Raw genomic sequence first — 20645 nt, 5'->3', positions numbered from 1 at the left:
GCAGTATAGAAAAAAAGTATTTATGTGGAAATTCCACCATTATCTGCCTTGTCAGAAACAGCCCCTTTAAATTTTTATATAGCCAACATGGATTTAAACAACATGTTGCTGTACCTGACCTGTAAAATTGTGAAAGAAGATGGGGTAGATCCTGACATAGGGGCCAAAGTAGTGCTCGTGAACTATCTGGTGGTCTCTATTTTTAGCCAGCTAGATGTCACTCTCGGAGACTGACTCAGTCACAGCCACAACTGCTACCCTTACAGAGCCCTCACAGAGTTGCTTCTCAGTTATGGTGAAGGACCTCTCAAAACACAGTTTACAAACAGTCTGTTTTATAAAGACTACAGCTGGAAACAATGAAGTAAGAGAATTAGGGACCTATAATGTCAGTTTTACCAAAAAGCTCATTTTACAGCAGCTAGCCATAAAGTAGACCTCTTGGGACATTTACATAGTGATCTATTTTTTCAAGAAAAGCTGCTCATAAATGGCATGGATATGAAAATTAAACTAATGTGGAACAAAGATGCAATCTGTTCAATAAGCTGCGATGCTAATGAGCACTTCAAACTATTTATTTTATCCGCAGCCCTCTTTGTAAGGAGAATGAAAGTGTACCCAGGAGTGTGTTTGGGGCATGCAGAAGCTCTACTGAAAGCTAATGCCAAATATGTGGTGGACCACATAGGGATGAAAGTCTTTAGCATACCTACTGGACCCCATGTGACTAACTAGGAAAACCTCTTTTTGAGTCAGTTACCCAAACTTATTGTATTGGGGTTTGTGGATAACGACACTAAAAACCACTTTAGTTTTAAGCATTACCATATTAATTTTTCTGCGCTGTATGTGGATAGTGAGCACGTTCCCAGGAAGCTTCTCCAACCAGATTTCAAAAATGGATGCTGTGTCAGAGAATACAGGCAGCTGGTTTAAGCGACTGGTAAACATTTGAAAGATAGTGCATTATTGACTGATCGTCACGAATTTTACAAAGGCTATACCTTACTGGCCTTTGACCTATCATCTGACCAGGAGTGCATGGACCACTACTCGTTGATTAAAAATGGTAATCTGTGGGCTGAAATCCATTTTGCCAAAGCTCTGCCCTACACGGTGAATATGATTGTGTATGGTGTCTTTGCCATCATGATAGAAATTAACCACAGAAGGAATGTTCTTTTTGATTATCTATGATAATGAACTCTTTACAGATCTTCCAATTTTAAAGGAGAATCCATAAGTTAAGATGTATTGCCCAGCAACTGGTTGCCAGATGTACAAATAGAAAGGAAACCTTCATGCTTAGTAGTAAATATCCACCCCCCATGACCTTCCTGGAGAGCACTGGTTAGCAATCTGTGACTGAAAATGGCTTAGGAGAATGTTTTGACTCATATGGGCAACAGCTTGATAGTTTTTTCTTTCCTAGCAGTATTCTGAACTTTTTCAATAAACATTGTGAGGATGTTTTATAACATAACAGGCAATTGCAGCATCTGCTATCCACAGCCTGTGGTTATCATTGTGTGTTTTTCCTACATCAACACTGTTAAAGGATTGTCTTTTGACAATATTTTAAAATTGTATTCTGAAGAACCATTGCAAAATGATAAAATGGTATTATAATCTGTAAAAAAACAACAACCAGAGAAAACAATGTGGGGAGATTTTCAAAGGGCTACACGCCTAATATACGTGCGTAACCCCAAAAACCTACCCCTGCACGTGCTGAGCCCTGAGACGCAAGTATGTCCCGGGGCTTTAAAAAAGGGTCGGGAAGGGGGCAGGGCAGCGGGCAGTCCCGAGTCCTCCAGCACAGTGGCTATGCCGGGGGATAGTGCGCCAGCCAGTTGGCCGGCATGCGCAAGATACGCCTGCAAGAGGTAGGCGTAAAAAATAAAATAGGGGGGTATTTAGGTAGGGGTGGGAGGGGAGCGAAAGGAAAGTTCCCTCCGAGGCCGCTCCGATTGCAGAGCGGTCTTGGAGGGAACGGGGAAAGCCATCGGGGCTTCCCTAGGGCGCGGCACGCACAAGTTGCACAAGTGTGCGCCGACCCTGGATTTTATAACATGCGCGCGGCAGTGCGCGCATGTTATAAAATCAGGTGTACATTTGTGCGCGCTGGGTAGTGCGCACAAATGTACTCCGCGCGCGTAGGATTAAAAATCTGCCCCTGTATGTCTAGATCTTTTAGCTATCTGTTTCACAACCCCCAGATGTGTGTTCCATACCAAGAATGTTATGCTAATACTAAATAAAAGCATCTCTCGCTTTCTTTTTTAAAATGAACAAAATGTCCATGATCTTTTTTTTTTTTAAGTATTTTTATTGAAAAGATATAATTACATATTCAGCTATTTGTATGTGTCAAGCAGTTTATGCTTTTTTGAGAAAGAGGTCTTTGCGCTTTACATTCGGGGAGGCAGATTTTATAAATCTGCGCACACATGTACTTTTGTTCGCGCACCAGGCTTGCGCGCGCCGCCGAGCCTATGCAAAATAGGCTCGGCGCGCACAGGGGGGTTTGGGGTAGGTTTTCGGGGGGTACACGCGTATCTTACGCTCGTACCCCTTTGAAAATCTACCCCTTTGTGAACATTTCAGCAGTTGCCGCAGAAGGATTTTCCTTAACTTGTGCCAATAGATCCCTGTTGGACAGGTTACCCATGGCCATGGAGGGCATGTTTAGTTCTACCAGGGTTTTTATGAACTCTCCCCAACCTTTGGGTATCCTCTGCTGTAAAAGTGCTTGGCTCTGTGTAGCACCACAAACTAGGTTGAATAGGTTAGATCCACTTATAGGATTTCCCTTGTATACAAAAGTTCCATTACTCCCCCAGGATGCAATGTCCTTATTCTTTGACAGTTTATTGAGCAGTACTTCTGAATTGTTTCCATTTCTCCATGTCAGTTAAGCAACAGATAGCACCAAAGCATTTTTGAATAATGCTTGGCCTTTTTGTATTTGGGCATACCAGAACTTTGAAGTATACCTTTCATTTCTTTATCTAATCTTTGAGCTGTGGTGGTTCTACTATTTTCCTTTAGAACTGAAGGTCTTCTCAAAGAATTGAGTTGTTGACTTGGCACTAAATACATTTTTTCTGTGTACTGCATTAGTGTTTATCTCAAAAGGCCTGTGATGAGCAGGAAGGCAATACCTAGCAGGGGCCCAATAAAACCTCCCAACTGTTTCACCAGGCTTCTTTTTCTTTTTGAGAGGTACCCTTTTATTGCCCAGATTCCTTATGGTTTGACATTTCCTTTTCAAGATGCTTATTTGCTGTTGTCATAAAAACTTTGATCTTTGCAAATTTAAATAATTTGTGGACCTTGAGATTCCTGCCTACTCTTGCTTCTTGTGGAAAAATTTGTTCTTTGGCCAAATTTTCCCCACAAAGAGTTTAAGAAAAACATATCAATTTTGCGCTGGGTGGGGGTTCATGCTAATCTGCTCTAGACGTAAAATCATACCTTTTTTGTAAAAATTCGATATATACAGGTTTTGTTTTTCTACATTGGTAACCAGAGGCTTCCTGTTTTAACAGAGATGCATTTTTATGTATTCAGAAAACAGACTGTCAGATTTACAATCAAAGTGCCATATTTCACATATTTCTGCATCCACATACCCTTTTGCAATAGCCACATTCATCTCCACACTGCACTATGTCCTATGAGCACTCTCTCCTCATCCATATGGGTGCACGTTTCCTGCTGCTGGGCGTCAGAACATGAACGATACAGGGGGAATATGTGTTTACCACCCACATGGATGAGTAACATAGGGAAAAAGAGCTTTTGTGGAGGGTACACTTTGGCTTTAACAAATCTAAAATAGTCTGACAGGGGGACAAATTTGTCATGATTTGTGGGTAACCAACAGGATATTCCTTGGTTTTATTGACAAATGGGTATAGGCTGGTAAAATCGTAGTAATGCATTTTTTTCTCTAGGCCTGGTTTTATAGTACAAACAAACAGCATTGTTTCTGCCACCAAAAAGGGCCGCTCTGGGTATCAATGGCTGTGGTAGAGCAGATTTAACCAGAAAGTCTGCACAACCTCCAATGTTTTCTTTTAGACTTCTCTTCCATTTGTGATCCCACAACCGTATGACCTTAAACCCTCATCTTTTCAGGAAATCTGCTTTGATTTGTTTTGTAATTGAGAAAACCAAATGTTGTAACTGTTAAAAGGTTCTGGTCTTTATCATTATAACAGTTTGGACAACCATGGAAAAAAACAACCATTAAATACAAAAGCTGTTTGTACCCCATCAATAAGTGTATAACCGTCAAGAAAATAGGGACCCACCCGGTTTTAACCCCCCTTTAAAGCACGTGTGATCAGTATTTGCTCTGAGACCTCCATATACAACAGCCACTGGCTAGAGAAGGATGAATGTCTCTGTCTACCTGTGATAGTTGTCTGGAGGGACGAGGGCCATGGTCTTGGGTTCTAAAAACATACACCTGTACATAGCCATCACACAGATACAAGTGTTACATACTGAAAGGAATCTATGCAATTTTTTACAACTGTCTTTCTCCATGTCATTTTCATAATTTCAGATCTGTACAGGATACAGGTGTTGCATTCATGCCTCTTCTCGCCCCTCACTCCACCCTCTCTACCTGGGATGCGACTCCCTTCGGCTCTGACGGACAGTGCAGCCGCGGCTTCTCTCCGCCTCTTGGTCCCGGTTCCCCCGGGCTGGCCTGACGCTTCGGATACGCCATGTCCCCAATGAAATAAGCGCGCACGCTCCAGACTTTGTACCAGCAAGGGCGCGAACCTCGGGGGCATCCCCCCATAGTGACGTCATTCATCTGCACTTTAAAAGGTCTTTGTTTGCTAACCTCTAACGAGTTAGCAAGGAACTCCAACGGGACTTGCTTCGGCAGTCCACGATACTTGCAACAACGATCCGAGTTAGCCGGGTAACCCGTCCCCACTGCTCAGCCTTTTCAAACTTACCAGGAGTACCCACTCCACAGGGGCTCCGCTCTCTCTTCTTGATTTCAGATTGCCAGAACACTCAGAAGACTCCTCAATTCATGGAAGCGATCGCGGACATGAATACAGTGATTGGGAGTTCTTATTACAGACTGTTTGTGGGAACCAGTGCTCGCCTACGGCTCCTGTTCCTGAATGTACTGAAGACTCTCTGTGGCATAGAGACCATTGCAGACATCTACTATTGTGAGTGTACTATCTTGTATCCAGTATACCCTGTCTACTCACTACTTCTAGTCTCTCTCTACAGCTCAGCGACCCAGAGATTATATTCCAGTATCAGAAGGACTTCAGCCTTGCCGGACACAGCGACTCACTACTGCCACCTCTGGTGGTCCAGCTTCCAGTCTAATAAAACACTATTGTGTTTATCTCATATTCTAGCCTAGCCAATGGTTCCTCTCAGGATTGCCTCCTGAGGGCGCTGTCATCTGCCATTGGCCCAGGGATTTACCATTTCCTCCAAGTGGTCATTCCTTTCACTATTGTCACCTTGTGGGAGCCAACCACTACAGACCACTGACTCCGCTCATGGAAGTATTATATAGACAGCTACTCTTTCTTTGAGACTTGCCAGCAGCTTATATATATATATACAGATTGCTATCTCAATAGCGAAGTACTATATACCTATTGCCAACTCCTCTTCCTTGGAGAGTTGATCCGTAACAGATTACACAGCTTGCTATTTCCTCTCCTTACAGGAGTATCTAACAGCAGTTCGCTAACAGAATTGCAGATAGCTAACTCCTCCCCGCTGAAGGAGCAGGTCATGTCATATCGCTACTCCTTCCCCTTTCAGGAGCACAGCAGAACAGCTTGCCAACTCCACCCTCCTGGCAGAGTGAGCGACAGCAGATTACTAACTCCTCCCCTCTGGAGGAGGTGAGTGTAACATATTGCTAGCTCCTCCCCTTTGGAGAAGGAGAGTGTAACAACAGGCCTACCTCAAACTATTCACATCCTGCTGGCAATAATAAGCAAGTTCCTTTTGTAAATCAGAGGTGTTAAATTGACTGACCCTGTACCACTGTAAAAATGTCTTTTTTTCTCCAGGCATCATACTCCCAAATCAATAGTTCTCAACACCAGGCATAGCCCACATCATTTTGATTATCCCTAGTATCAAAAAAATGAGGGAAACAGCCCTTACAGCCTTGAAACCCCATGGCTTTTGGAAGTTTGCTCAGCTTCATGGGCAGGAAATGTAAAGAGTCTTTAAACCATATCCCCAGGGCTTCGATTGTGATTTGTAAGAGCTTAGCGCCCCGAGCTAACAAGCATATATCCATCTTTTCCTCTAGCATCATGTGTAATGAAAGTGTACCCTTTGAACATTTTGTGACAAAAAATCTTAAACTCAGAAAGTAACTTGAGACCTTTACATTCCTATTTTCTTATGTTGCTTAAATTTATCATTTTTCTATACCGAACTTCATGACAAGCTTCATATCAGGCCGGTTTACATCAAACTTAGGGATTAACTGAAACATAACCATATAACAGGAAAGCCGAAGCACAGTTACAAATAACAGGGAGAATGAACTTGGGGGCTAGTGTAGCCAGGAAATAAAGGACAGAAAAAACTGGAGAATGAGAACGTATGAATATACAGTGGTTGGGTCGGACATTTAGTCTATTGGGCTAAATGAAAGAACTGTTGCAATGTTAGGCTTAAGGGAAGGCTTGGATGAAAAGCCAAGTCTTGAGTTTTTTTCGGAAGGTAATCAGGCAGGGTCACATATATGTAATTGGGAACATGCCAGCCTGTTTCTTATGTACACTCACAATCGTAAAGTATATATTTTTCAGATATTTGTGCTTGATCAATAGGGGGCATAAAACACAAGTGTTTGTCACCGGCGGTCAAGGGTTCATCGCACAGCTTACATTGTCTACTCCTACATTTATGCCTCTTGTCCACACACACTTCACATTTCTCACACAGTATTTTAGACAAACACTCAAATTTGTTTTTTAATGCCAGAGTTGTATGCCTGTCTAAGCATTCTTTAGAATGACAATACAATCTGCATTTAGTACATCTCTGTTATGCACCAACATTGTCTACACATGTTGCTGTTAAACAAAGATGGCACCATAATGTACAATTATAATCATATGACTTCTGGCAAAATTTACAGAAGTTTCACTCACCATAGAACTTTTTTTACATTTAATATGCCATAGAAATGGACATCGTGTAGCAACATAAAAACAGTTTTATACAATTCAGGTTGGTCATTTGTCTTAAAATACCAGCATTCATTTCTATAAAGTACAACCTGTGGGGCAGATTTTAAATGTTACGCACACGGGGTACATTTGTGTGCGCTACCTGGCACGCACAAATGTACACCCTATTTTATAACATGCTCGCGCTGTTAGTTAGTATATTTGATTTTTTTGTTTATTATTGAATTGTCATTATGATGGTTATTGTGTAATACTGATACCGTAATTACCAAAAAACAAGTAAATGCTTGTAATTTATATTGTAAAAAATGCATAAAGAAAATTAAAAAAAAAAATTAATATGAATTATTGGATATTATTCAATTCATCAACTGTTTTTAAATATGTATTATTAATGTTTATATTTTTTTATTTTATTGTTTGATGTTTTGTGAGGAATGGTGATGCTTTTATTTTTCCATGGTTGTACTGTATATATAGTCTGGCTTTTTGCGGTTTCCAGTTCAATTTTTGTCTGTAAATGTCTATTGATACTTTATGGTCACTTTATTTCTGAATTTGCTGAGGGTCCCTCTGTATTCTGCACGTGCGTCTGAGGTGAGGTATTCTGCTAGTGTGAAGTTTCTGAGTAGGGATCTATAGAAGCTTGGCTTGTTCAGTTTTCTTAACAGGAGGAAAACTGGTGTTTTAGGGCCTGGAGACTGGAGTAATAATTGCTGTGTTGCCTTTTCAGAGGTAGGATTTTTACCATTTGAGTGCTGGCAGTTAGTGCTGTTTTTATAAGGAAAGTTTATTATATTATAATTCTGTTTAAGAGCCCAGCTCACACCCAACATGTGTTACAATAGACCCAAGAGCATATGTGTTCTTAGTGTCTTTTTTTGCAGGGTTTTCTGGTTGGCACCAGAACAGTATATGTAAATATAACATACATGTTGTAATTCATATTTATACCTCAGAATACTGTACTTTGAATGTATTTTTCCACATATAATCTGTTATAACTGCATACTTTTTAAGTGTTTGTTGGATGGGCTGGGGTAGTTATGCAAGGCTATAACCTTTGCCTAGGACATCTAATACCCTTCCATTGGGCATTGGGATGCCAGAGGTAGATAAAAGGGATGTAGTATCAAGCAAAAAAAAGTCAAGATGGCGGGGAGAAGTTGAATCTTGGAATCTATATACTTGTCTACCCAAAGCAGAGAAATCTCAACTGAGCATGCAGGATCGAACAGTTTGGGTTTTATTTACCATTATCTGTATGTTACTATGAGACTGATCACTGGCTCAAGGGATGAGCAGTGATAAGGAAAATACTGCTTTTCTGTACATCCTCCAACTTAACATCGTGGTGATATTAAGTCGGAGGAAGGAAAGATTAAAGTTAAGCGGCGAGGGTACTACGGAGCCACGACAATAACATGGGGGCAACCACGCGAGAAGGCACAGTCGCAGAGATAGGGGGAAGGGAATAGCTAGGCAGTCGAGGAAAGGCGGTAAACTGAGTGAGGAAAGGAGAGGGGGGAAGGGCAGAAAGGAGTCAGAGCCAATGGCTGAATTCAAAATCAGAGCAAGGTATTGGACAAGGCAAGTGACGTAGGAGGAAATAGGCAGCAGACAAAGATAGAGGAGAGCAGGTTAGGAGTGCGAGCATTGCTGTCCGCCCAAAAGCAGCTTTTTGGCCAACATAATGCAGCGAGGTGGAGAGAGAGGAGGCAGAAGGGGTTCCAGTAAAGCCCAACCTAAGAAGCCAGGTAGAGGGGAATCAGAGTTAGTGACTGTTTTAGAAGCGCCGCCAGGGTCATTAGCCCCTGTCCTGGGGGAGGAGGTTGGGGCAGGGTCGAGGAGGGACCATAGCTCGGGAGAGAGCGGCCCAGAGGTGGAACCCGGGGAAATCTTGTATATGAGGGTAGAAGACTCGCCACCCGACAACGAGGACCCAGGCGAATTGTTGCTACTGGCTTCAGGTTCCGACCTGGAGTCCCCGGGTAGGCAGCGCGTCGAGACAGGCCTGCTAGGCCACATGACTAGGCCAGGAATGGGGGAAACGGAAAACAAGGAACGTTCAAGGCAGGACAGGAGTGGCGGTGCCGAGGCGCCACAACATGGCAGCATTGCGCGGAGAAGAATTCCATCGGCGGATGGAGCACGCTGGCAGGCGAGGAGCGGGGCGGAGAGGGCTCAACACGAGCGGTCAGCGCATGGTGTGGCATACCAGACTGGAGGGAAGCCCAGCGCGCCCTGGAGAGAGAAGGGGGTCGGAGCAGAGCGGCGGCAGGAGCGCGAAGCCACTGAGAGGGGAGGAGCAGGAGTCAAGGAGTTCCATTACTACAGGCGGTGAGTTTGGCGAAGGGGAGGAGGACACTGGGTATTACCCCACGCTAGCGGTTGGGGTGTGTGTGAAAAAAGCAACCGGGGAGTTGAGTAAGGCAACAAGGGGGGCAGGGGGAGGGTGCAGGCAGCTCTACGGTTGGATTCTTGGGACCAGGGATACCAGGTGGGTGATTACAGGCAGGAAGGCATGTGCCCCTCTGCAGAGCGTAGGTAGGGCAGGGGAGATGCAGCCGGGGCAGCAGAACCAGATGTTGCGGCCAGTGTATTTGTCTTTGCAGGTGATGAGGATTGGAATAAACCGGGGACTTCGGGACAAGCAGGAGGGAGAGGACGGCAGCCAATGCCTCCTTACCGACGAGATATGCAGTGAGAAGAAGGGCCACCAGGAGCAGGATGCCTAGACCGGTTGCAGGTAAAGCGTGGGAAGCACAGATTGACAAGGCGAGCCAGAAGGATATGCGCCGCTCCTAGCTCCATCACTAGTAGCAGTTCCTCCTCAGAGTCCTCAATGGACTCCAGCGCTGAGAGGAGGATGATGAGATGTAGTGATTTGGGGCCGCAGCAGGATATGGGGCACCCAGCTTACGGCCTTTAACAGAGTTATGGGAAAGCGTGCCCAACCATCTGCGCAGAAAAATACGTAAGCGCAGATATGTAAACATTTTCCTATTAGAACATAAGAACATGCCATACTGGGTCAGACCAAGGGTCCATCAAGCCCAGCATCCTGTTTCCAACAGTGGCCAGGATGCTGGGCTTACTCGCAGGTAGGATGGGGAGTAAGAGGCGGAAGAAGAAGAGTAGCAAGCGTTCTCAGGACAGTGACCCCAGGAATAAAATAGCCAAAAATATCCTCAATTGGATGCGAGGTTTTCTAAGATTAACAAGTGTGGTGGGGCATTACCAGCCCGAATTGCATGGGACGTTGCTCTCTTATTGCAACAGCATCCTAGGAGCATATAAGGAGTAAGAAGGTTGGGCATGGCTCAACTATGATGAGAAGTTTAGGGAAAAGATGGCTGACAAATTCATGCGTTGGGGTTCACAGGACATCAACCTCTGGCTGATGCAGATGTCCAATAAGAGCGCCACGCAAGGGAGGGCCATAGGGGGAGCGAGAACAGGCGTTCTGGGTGGGGCAACAGGCAGGGAAACCAACATAGGAGGCGGCAAAGGGGTGGGGGGGGGGGGGGGGGGGAGGCAGGCCCCTAGGGAGAATAGGACGCTAGGAGGCAGTAAAGACATATGCTGGAGGTATAACAGAATCTTTTCATATTCGAGCTGAACTTTATAGCATTTTATGGAGGTATAACAGAGCCATGTGTCTGTTCCCGGATTGCAAGTTCCGTCATGCTTGCGATACATGTAATGGTGCCCATCCGAGCGTGAAATGTCTGCAGGCATTATCCAAGGCATCAATATCAGGGACCAGTTAAAAAAAAAAAAAAAAAATTAGGAATACGTATGTGGGACAGCAGAAGTAAGGGGCTGGCATCGGGAAGGGGGGGGGGGGAAGAGCATATGGGCGTAGCTAAAAAAAAAAAAGAAAAAGGTAGTGATACATACACAAGTAAGCAGGATGTGTTCACATTTTCCTTTTACGCAAGGATGGCTGTCCGCTACGCGCTCGAATAGAGCGGCGAACAGGGTGAAGAACATGGACGAAGAGGAATGGGCATTAATTCAGAGTTCAGTAGTGCCCAATTCGTGGTCATGTCAAAGGAAATCAGATTGTTAGAGGGTATTTACGACAGTTAGGGTGGGAGGAGGGGCAGGTTCCAGAAGACGTTAGTCAGATTTGTGTTGCAGACCAAAAGAGAGGGGTACACGGTGGGATCGGTAAATGCTTACCTGGCCGGCTTTACCTTTTTCCAAAAGTTAGTGGAGGGAGGGCAACAGGTGTGCAGCTTCAGAGTAAAGTGCTAAATGGATGGAAAAGAGGTTTAGGTAACATCAGAGACAAGCGGTTACCGATAAGATCCCATGATTTGGTGAACTTTTCCTTAAGCTTAGCAAAAGTCTGTTGGTCAAGTTTCGAAACTGCGTTTTTCCGAGTAGCATTCTCTTGGGCATTCTTTGGTGCTATGCATATAGGCGAGCTGATAGCCAAATCCAGGAATAAAACCCAAGAACAAGGGTTGCTGGCACGATGCGTGCAAATCTTGGGTGGGGAAGTCACCCTATTCTTGCCTAAATCCAAAACTGATCAATCTGGTAGAGGGGTGGGCATACATGTGTTACCGGTTTCGAACGAGGTGGTTTGTCCAGTACGCACGGCGTGGAATTACATCCAGCAGTAGCCGGAAGGGGACAGGTCTTTCCTAATCCATGCGGATGGATCGGTGTTGACCCAATACCAATTTCCACAGGTCTTGTGTTATGTGGTGCGGGAGGAAGGCAGAGATCCGGGGTTATACAGTTCCCACTCCTTCCGGATCAGGGCTGCGACTTCAATGGCGGAAGCCGGTATGCCAGTGGAAGAGATCAAGAGATTGGGTCGATGGAGCTCGAATGCTTATAAAGGATACATTTGGAATTTGGCAAAGTAGGGGAGTAGTAGGGGGAACAGCGAGGGACGGGATCGTGCAATGCGGTATTTAACTGGTATGTCTTCTGTTTCAGAGAGCATGGTGAGGAGGCATGGGACAGGATGTGCCTGGATCATGGACCATTCATTTATCCATAGAGCTCAACGATGTGCCTTGAAACGCCCATACGGAGAAAGCTTGGAGTTGGAATGCTTCGGGTGGAAGTTGGCCTGGTTCAGCAAAAGCAGCATGCAGTGGGATGACCTGCGATCTTTCTTGCAGGACAGGATTGAGATGTGGGGGACCCCAAACATATTAGTAATTCACCTCGTCGGCAATGATATCGGTTCCAAGACATGCCGAGCTCTGCTCACATGTATCAAGCAAGTGGCCTCGCATGCGCATCGGGTGGTCGGACATCATAGTCCATTTAAGGAATAAGGAGGAGGTAATTTGGAACACAGGGGTGAAAAAATTGAATCGTCAAATGGGAAAGTGGATGGGGTGGGAAGGGGGTTTTTGGATAAGACACAGATGGTCTTGGGAGTGCGAGGCTGAATTGTTCAGTGGAGACGGAATACATTTGTCAGAGATTGGCATGGATTTGTTTAATAACGAGTTACAAGAAGGATTAGAAAAGGAAGTCAGGTAATGGTAATGGGGGAACAAACCGACGCTAAGTCGGTTGTTTGTGGTGGTAAACCCGAGCCCATTTTATGTGTTTACATGTTTAAAGGGGGAGTGCTACGCCAGATGACCTGAACCGTGGGGCTAAAGGTTCATGGTAGAGCAGGCGGGGTCAAGGGGGGGATGTTGGGAGACAGTTTGTTTGTACGGGCTTGGGTTATGTTTGTGAATAAACTGCAGCCGATTTTAAAGCCATTCATGTGTTGTGTTTTTTTTGGGGGGGGGGGGGGGGGGGGGGGGATCATTAACCGGGATGGCAAGCGAGCGCAGTGTTGCATCCCATGTTAAAGTGCAGGCGGTCAGGTTTGGGAAACGGACGTTCAATTAACCAGCGTCCGTTTACCGAACCCATGGTTGTGTGTCTATTAGGAAAATGGACGCCGATAAATTCAGCGCCCGTTTCTAAATCTGCGGATAGACACAGACAGCCGACTGCTTGCGGCACCAGTTGTCAAGGAGCCGCTGGGAATGTGCAATCAACTCTTGTGCCTCCTTGACAGCGCGACCCCTAATTTAAATATTGCATGGTGCCCCCAGGAGAGGGGGGAGCATTTTTTTTTTTTCAATCGGCCCCACTGTGTTTCAATTACTGATCCTAGCTTTTCTAGGGCAAAGCATCCTAAATGATCTAGTGTTAACTTTTCAGCAGCTCTCCATTTATGCATAATGCAAATTATAACCTTCCCTTCAAAAACTACTCCCTCCTTCTAAGTTCCAGTACATTATGTTGCCTTCCAAATCCCTGGGCTTTTCTCTAAACCTGGAGGCCTATAGACTTTTTTGTTTTTTTAAATATCAAAAATACCTAAATAATATTGAATTCCAGTATGCATCTGTTCATGTTAAGAAGCATTCAGCAAGTAAAATTGACTTCACGGACCGTGCCCAAGTTCTGAGTTCAGCGCCTCTGTTCTCAGAGAGCAACAACACGCACACTCAGGCTTTGCGTTCCCATGGCAACCGCATGCCAGCATCCCATCAGCTACACAGATCTGTTGATTCTGTCATCGTTAGCTGAAGAACTGATCATCGATTAACCTGCTGACCCAAGTGCTCAAAGCTGTTCCCGAGCCCGTTGCTCTCACAGCATCTTCTGTGCCCGGAGTCATTCACCAACATCTCCAACCGCCCCTCTCAGCTCCTCCACACCCTACGCAGCCCTCTTCCATACCCAAGTGAGTTTCCATAGAGCGGTACGCACATTCACACCATGCCACAGCAGTCATGAAATAAAAAAATACTATCTGCAATAAAGATGGTTAAATATTTCTTACCACCTTCCAGTTATGTTACTTAAGCCCAACGGTGTTTCCCCTGGCAAGACTAGGGAGTACGATACTGGTATAGAAGAAAGTACAGTCAGCAAGGAGCATGCGCGACATTAGTCACTGATGGACCGGAAGCAACCGTTGGATTCAAGCAGGCAGCCTATGACGTATCCGTGTTGGTGCGCATGCAGGCAGGTCTGCTGCATGTCCGCGGGAGCTACTGTGGAAGCAAGTAGGCAAAGGAGTCATGGCTCGATATCGGCAGCTGCACAATGACAAAAAAATATGCTGCTGTGAAAGAGAACAGCTGCCTAAAAATTTTAAAAGCAGTTCAATTTGGTGGGAAACCGCCTACTTGGCAACACTGGCCGCAGCGCTGAAGACCGAGGAAAACGACACAGGAGGGGAGGAGCCAGGGTTGCCAGGTTTTCATGAAAGAACAAGCACTTTGTTTCCCAAAAAAACAAGCCCAAAATGCGTGAAATTGAAACACCAATGTCTGTGAGTCGCATAGATGACAAAGGAGCTTAATGTTTTGCATGTTTCTCTGGTTTAGCATGTTGCAGAAAGTCTGCATGATGTGCATGAATGTCACAATTACAAAATTTGCACATAGCCTTACTCTCATTGCAGAAAACAGGCTGAATCCATGCTTTTAGTTCACGTTCCTCTTCCCACGATCTGCAGTACTTGTGACCGTACTTAGCCCAGTTCTTTACTTTAGCCATAGTAGATCAAAACCAATTTAGTAGTGTAGCAGCCAAGGACGGAAACAGTAGGTATGGACAGGCTTTCTTACAGAGGTGATCTTCTGCAGGGAGAAGAAATGAAAGGGAAAAAAAAGCAAAATTAGATGAAAGTAAAAGTGGTATAGAACAAATAAAAAAAAATATAGCATTACAAGTTTCCATGTCACATTTTTTACCTGTAGTCAGCAGGTATGGACAAGCTTTCTTTTGTCAAAATAAGGATTTTTTTATAAAGTTGATCTGCTGCAGGGAGAAGAAATGAGAAAAAAAATAGATGAAATCAAGTGGAGTAGAACAAATTAAAAAACACCAGCCCCTCTCACTCATTCCCTCCATTTGAGCACATCCCTGGTCCCCGCACACTCATTCCCCTCTCCCCCTCCGAGCACATCTCTGCCCCCCCACACTGATTCCCCTCCCCCCTCCATCTCTGGCCCCCACATACTCATCCCCCCCCCTCCAAGCACATCTCTGGCCCCCACATACTCATTCCCCCCCCCCTCCAAGCACATCTCTGGCCCCCACATACTCATTCCCCCCCCCCTCCAAGCACATCTCTGGCCCCCACATATTCCCCACCAATCTCTGGCCCCCACATATTCCCCCCCCCCCTCCAAGCACATCTCTGGCCCCCACATACTCATCCCCCCCTCCCTAACCCCTCCGAGCACATCTCTGGCCCCCACATTCTCATTCCCCCCTCCCAACATACTAATCCCTCCCCTCCTGATACCTGGCTGTAGCTTGCTGCGCTGCAGTACCGTGCTGCTGGCCTTCCCGTTCCAGGTCTGCCAACCTGCGATGCTGTGTATGCCGTGCCGGTGGGTGCTGGGTCTGCCCACAAAATGTGCTCCTGTCGTGTGAATCTGATTGGCTTACTGCTGCGATATAGGGATAGGGTGCGCCTACTATGGACAGGCTTCATCGCAGCAGCAGCCAATCACTGTAAAATGATTCAGAGCACAAGTCCCGCCCAACACGCCCAAAAAACCGCGACTGGCAGAAAAAAGAGCCCAATTAAAAGGAACCCGCGAATCCGAAAAAAAAACCCCGCGAATGACTACAAAAAGAAGCCCAATCTCGCGGTAAATAAGCGAGGTTGGCAACACTGGGAGGAGCAAGGGGAGGGGGTGGGGCTTTCCGCATGGCCCACCTCCTCCTCCCTCTCTGGCTCGCGATCTCAGCCCCTCTCTAGACCTGCCATTCCCGTCCCGGCTCCACATTCACACGCGTTCCTGTGGGTTCTCTCTCTCCCCCCCCCCCTCTCCGCCGCTGACATTTCCGCTGCCAGAGCCATGCCAGGAGGTATCGGGACTGGCTCACCGCCACCTTTCCACTTCCTATTTTTCTTCCTCTTATTCTCATGAAAAAGAAAAAAAGTTCCTGCTCTTTTTCTTTGGAGTTTGTGGGTTGTGTTGCGCTTTGTCACTCTCTCTCCTGAGTGACCCGATCGGATGTCATTTTTTCCCCAGGTCTAGGATTGTGTTTTTCTTTTGAGGGGCTTGTCTTTTTCATTTTTGCTTATCTGACAAAATCTAGATAACTTGGGCTGAAGTGTTAAGCGTCTGCACTCATCTTCTGGTGAAGGGATTTACTGCTCGATATTGGAAAAGAGAAGGCACGGAGTATAAACCACAGGTTCCCATTTATACAGACTCCAAGTAATTTAAAAATGCACTTGCTGGGGATAGCTGTGGTTTTCCTCTATACAGTATTACTCCAGAGACACAGCGCTTATGAATCGGGACAGGGATTTTACGACGATCCAGATCTAGGGGACTCAAGGGTAAGTAATATTATACAATTTAGAAAATGTGAATTTATAAATTGGAATCTACATTTTTAAAAAAATGAAAATCGACTTAATTATGAACTTTGGGAACAGGAGATCAGGGCTTGCTATTCGATAATTGGATTTGTAGCGCTTTGGAAAGACGAGAGAAACACCATTGCTGTTTTATCTACATCTGCTGTCTCCTTTCATAAATCGCTAGTAGTTTTACTAAAAAACAAAATTGCAGGAAGTGTAACAGTCTCCTCCAATATCTTTATAGGAATGATCCATTTATGACTTGTGTTCCTGTGTCATTTGCATTCGGAGTAAATCGTCCTTGCAGTAGCATGTTACAGTCTACTGCTTCTGCACGTGCATGTCTATAAGGTTTGCTGGACTTGAAGCAGTCAGGACAATTGCTAGAGCTTTGTGGGACTCTAAGCAGGAATATTTCCCTGCCCTCCCCAAACATTTTCCATGCGGACATTCACTCCACCGCCACCCAGTATACAGTAGAGATAGATTTGCATGCATACACATCTTATGCATATTCATCAGGGGCATCCTGAAAACCAGACTGGCCAGGTTCTCCTCTAGAACCAGGACATTCACTCCATCGCCACCCAGTATACAGGAGAGATAGATTTGCATGCATACACATCTTATGCATATTCATTAAGGGCATCCTGAAAACCAGACTGGCTAGGTTCTCCTCTAGAACCAGGACGGGGACCTTTAGCCCCTGACAGATTTCAGCTCCTCCCCCTCATATATCTCCTCTTCTGCTCCCTTCTATATACTTAAGTGAACTTAAGCTTATTCTTCCTTTCAAGGAACTTTTTACGTTCCTCTCCACCCTTCTCAATAACTACTGGTCCCCCAACTGCTACAGACCTCTGCTTCTCCCCAGTGAAGGACACTGCACAGCTCCACCCCCGTATCCTTTGGCTACTTTCCTGACATCTCTGGTTTTCTTCCCTTCTCACCCAAGCAGGAGAAGATCCTGGCGGCAGCAGCAGACTGTAGGTGAATGTATGCTCATGCACTAGTGCACATTTAAAGGCCCTGGGTGGCCCTGCCTCTTCATATCACATGGGGGTTCCTTTTTGAACAGGAAGCCCTTGCAAAGTGCTCATTGATTCTTATTGTGGTGCTTATTGGCTCCTACTTTCATTCCTGCTATAGTATGAGGAAGAAGGAGTAAATGTCCATGGGAGGGGGGCAGGGAGTGGGGTGAAAATAATCAGTGCTGATGCTAAGCGTAATAATAAAAATAGTTTGGCCAATTCGAGGTCCCCTTTGAGCTGCCCACATGCCTTCTGCCTATGACTATTGCCGGCTCTGGAACCAGGACTACATGTGCTGTTCTCTATACAAGATTTATTTATTTTCACTCCCCTAATAATAATTTTACTCATGAGTGGCAGGGAGAATTACATGTTGTAATTTGCCACCATTTAGGTTGTAGGATGTAAAAAAGAAATTTCTTGAGACTCTGAGACTGCTAACTTATTTTAAGTTTAATCTAATTCTAACATATCAGTGGTAGGTACAGAATAGATGTTCATACATGAGCAAAGATTTTAAAGATGTTGGCTATGAGGAGAAGGGAACTGCAGTACTCTTCCAGTTCCCTAAATAAACTGGAAACTTCGGTCTACTTGACTTTTTTTTCACCTTTTTCTCAGCGTTTTTCTCTCAAATGCTCTCCATTTGAGTTCTTGAAAATAAACATATTTAAGGAAGAGGGACACACACACAAGCTAAACAATTTATTTTATTTCACAAACATATTCTGCAATTCACAGAGCAACATTGTGGATCAATCTCATAAGCCTTCTTTTCCTTCAGAAAGTAGGCTCAAGAGGGAAATCGGGTGTCAAGCACATCAGGGTAACAGGTTCACTGAATGATTACTGGGGGAAGGGTCCTCTGGGTGTCTGTGGAATGTTTGTATTGCTATTTTTTTCACTGTGTTTGAGGAGGGCAGAGGAAGTAAAAGAATTACAAATGTTTACTGTAAGTAATTTCAAGGAAAATACATGATGGCAGTATTGAAGTCATGCGTCTGAGCTTTCTAGGAAGTTTAGATAAAACAACAGCATCTGATAATAAGGTGTTCATGGAATGTAGAGTTTATTTTTTTTAAAAATAACTTAGACTTGGAGTCTACTTGTGCACAAATACTATACACAGGTTATAGCCATCATTTAACTTCTCCAGAAGTGAATCAAATGAATTCCACTTGGGTTTCAAATATATTTACTAAGAAAAAAAAGTTGGAAGCACAAATGTACTGCCTTTGAACATTTTAAACTCATTTATGTGTGGGGAAAGTTGAATAAGAACTCCACTAAGTTTATATATAGATATAATTGTAGGTAATATGAGCCTGATATACTAAAGGTTTTTTCCCATTGTGTGTGTCTATGGGAAAAATACTTAGTAGAAAAGCTGCTATATTTTTTTCCCTTTTCATATTATTAGCTATGACTGGCAGTGTAGTGAAGTAGATGGAGCTTAGAAAGTTGTGATTCTGGTTTGATTCTCCTGGCTAGGACCCAGATAATCTATGAACAATCTTGTTTTCAGCACTAACAGTATATTGAAAGTGTAACCCTCCTTATACTCCATTTGTTGTGCTCAAAGGTATATAATTATTATCCTAGTGATGAAGCAGAAAATTATTTTGGTATCTTCACAGCACTGATGACACCCAAATAAGTAACTTGTGTTCACATATATATTTGTAAAAAAGGCTGACCAGTGGAACTCATTTAAATTGGGTTTTTTTTTAGGTAAAATACCAATGCATTAAATATTGGTAATATTCCAGTTAGCTTTATATTTCCAAACTGTCAGTCTGCTTCTAAATAAACCAGCAGTTCTGCATTTTTAAAGGAAATAGCCCTGATTATGTCACTGTAACAGGGATCCATTCCTGATGTGATTAAAATTCTTTAGAAAGAGGTGTGGTTTAGTGCTTAAAGCAGGGGACTATAAACCAGAAGAGCTCCTTAACTTCATAAATTCAAATCCTGCTTCCCCCCACTGACTTGTTCTTTCATGCACATCACGTTTTAAGAATCAGAAGCCAGACTTTTCACAACTGAGATGGTTGTAAGCATGCTTCTGAAGTGCTTTTAAAACACAATAGGATCCAGTTTAGAGAACTGGTGACATAAAAATACAAATTATTATTTGGTATAGTTTGTAAAAAGTTTCAGACCTTGAAGGTGAACAGACTGTTCTAGCTATTGATCTATACAATGGAAAATAAGTCTCCTATGCAGTACACTTAAATAATGATGACAATAGTTTTATTTAAAAAAATACTTTTTCCCAATCTCTGCCTGTGGAAAAACTTTTGTAGTATAAGGCCCAATGTTAGTAATATTAGCTGAGCTTAGGTGGCATAGGGATGTTGAATTTCCTTTATACAGTGGCTAGATGCTTTGCAATATATCACTTTTGAAAAGTATTAGAGTTTTTGCTATAAAGATGATTTAAGTTTATATGCACAGTATACCTGTTCTAATATTTTTATTTTTAGGGATTTTTTTATGACTTAACATATTATCCTAACTACATAAAAATATAAATGAAATCTTTTTTAGCTATAAGGAACTTTAATGAGAAGTGAAAACTTTGAAATGCATGAATAAATCACTCAGTAGTAATAATAGTTCAATACGGTGTCTGGACTCGGCATGTTTACAGGGATGTGACTATGATAATACAACTTGCTCATAAGCATGCCATATTAAGTTATTTTTTAATGTATTTTAGCTCATTGCTAATGTGAATGCTTTCATTGATTTGTTTGGCTAAATGGATTTATTTTATTTTGTGGAATATTTACTTTCTGAAACAGCTAAGAATAACATGTGAGAGATATAAGAAAGTCTACAGTATTAGGAAGTTTAATGAAAAGTGAAAACAAAGTTGCATGAATAAATTACTCATCCTCCCTACTTCCAACAGAGAAATTGGAACATTATAACCCATGCACACCTGAGAGGAGTAGCAAAAACATAAGTGAACTCTGGAGATGTATTTAATTCTATTAGGAAGAAAAAGAT

The 20645-nt window shown here is 43.8% G+C and overlaps 1 protein-coding gene and 1 long non-coding RNA gene across 7 annotated transcripts in view; one reads left to right on the top strand and one right to left on the bottom strand.

Annotated features, from left to right (window-relative positions):
- The window catches only part of LOC115077629, a 68095-nt gene extending 52238 nt beyond the window's left edge, over window positions 1-15857 (bottom strand). For 2 of the 5 annotated variants that reach the window (XR_003852984.1, XR_003852982.1), the window contains exons 1-3: window positions 15523-15851; window positions 14966-15032; window positions 14663-14851 (exon numbers count right to left, since the gene is read on the bottom strand). This is a non-coding gene — a long non-coding RNA (uncharacterized LOC115077629). Of the gene's footprint in view, window positions 1-14641; window positions 14852-14965; window positions 15033-15522 lie in introns of all 5 variants that reach the window. The other 3 variants (XR_003852977.1, XR_003852976.1, XR_003852983.1) reach the window with 3 other exon arrangements.
- Window positions 15858-15897: 40 nt separating this feature from the next.
- The window catches only part of VEGFC (vascular endothelial growth factor C), a 271647-nt gene continuing 266899 nt past the window's right edge, over window positions 15898-20645 (top strand). The window contains exon 1 of one of the 2 annotated variants that reach the window (XM_029579571.1): window positions 15898-16575. In XM_029579571.1, the coding sequence (XP_029435431.1) occupies window positions 16462-16575 (114 nt within the window). In that variant the 5' untranslated portion in view covers window positions 15898-16461. The remainder of the gene's footprint in view (window positions 16576-20645) is intronic. The other variant, XM_029579500.1, reaches the window with a different exon arrangement.

This window comes from Rhinatrema bivittatum, chromosome 1 (assembly GCF_901001135.1).
Source record: "Rhinatrema bivittatum chromosome 1, aRhiBiv1.1, whole genome shotgun sequence".
NCBI classification, from domain to species: Eukaryota; Metazoa; Chordata; class Amphibia; order Gymnophiona; family Rhinatrematidae; genus Rhinatrema; species Rhinatrema bivittatum.
The sequence above is the reverse complement of the archived record's forward strand: the minus strand, read 5'-3'. Positions and strand labels throughout refer to the sequence as shown.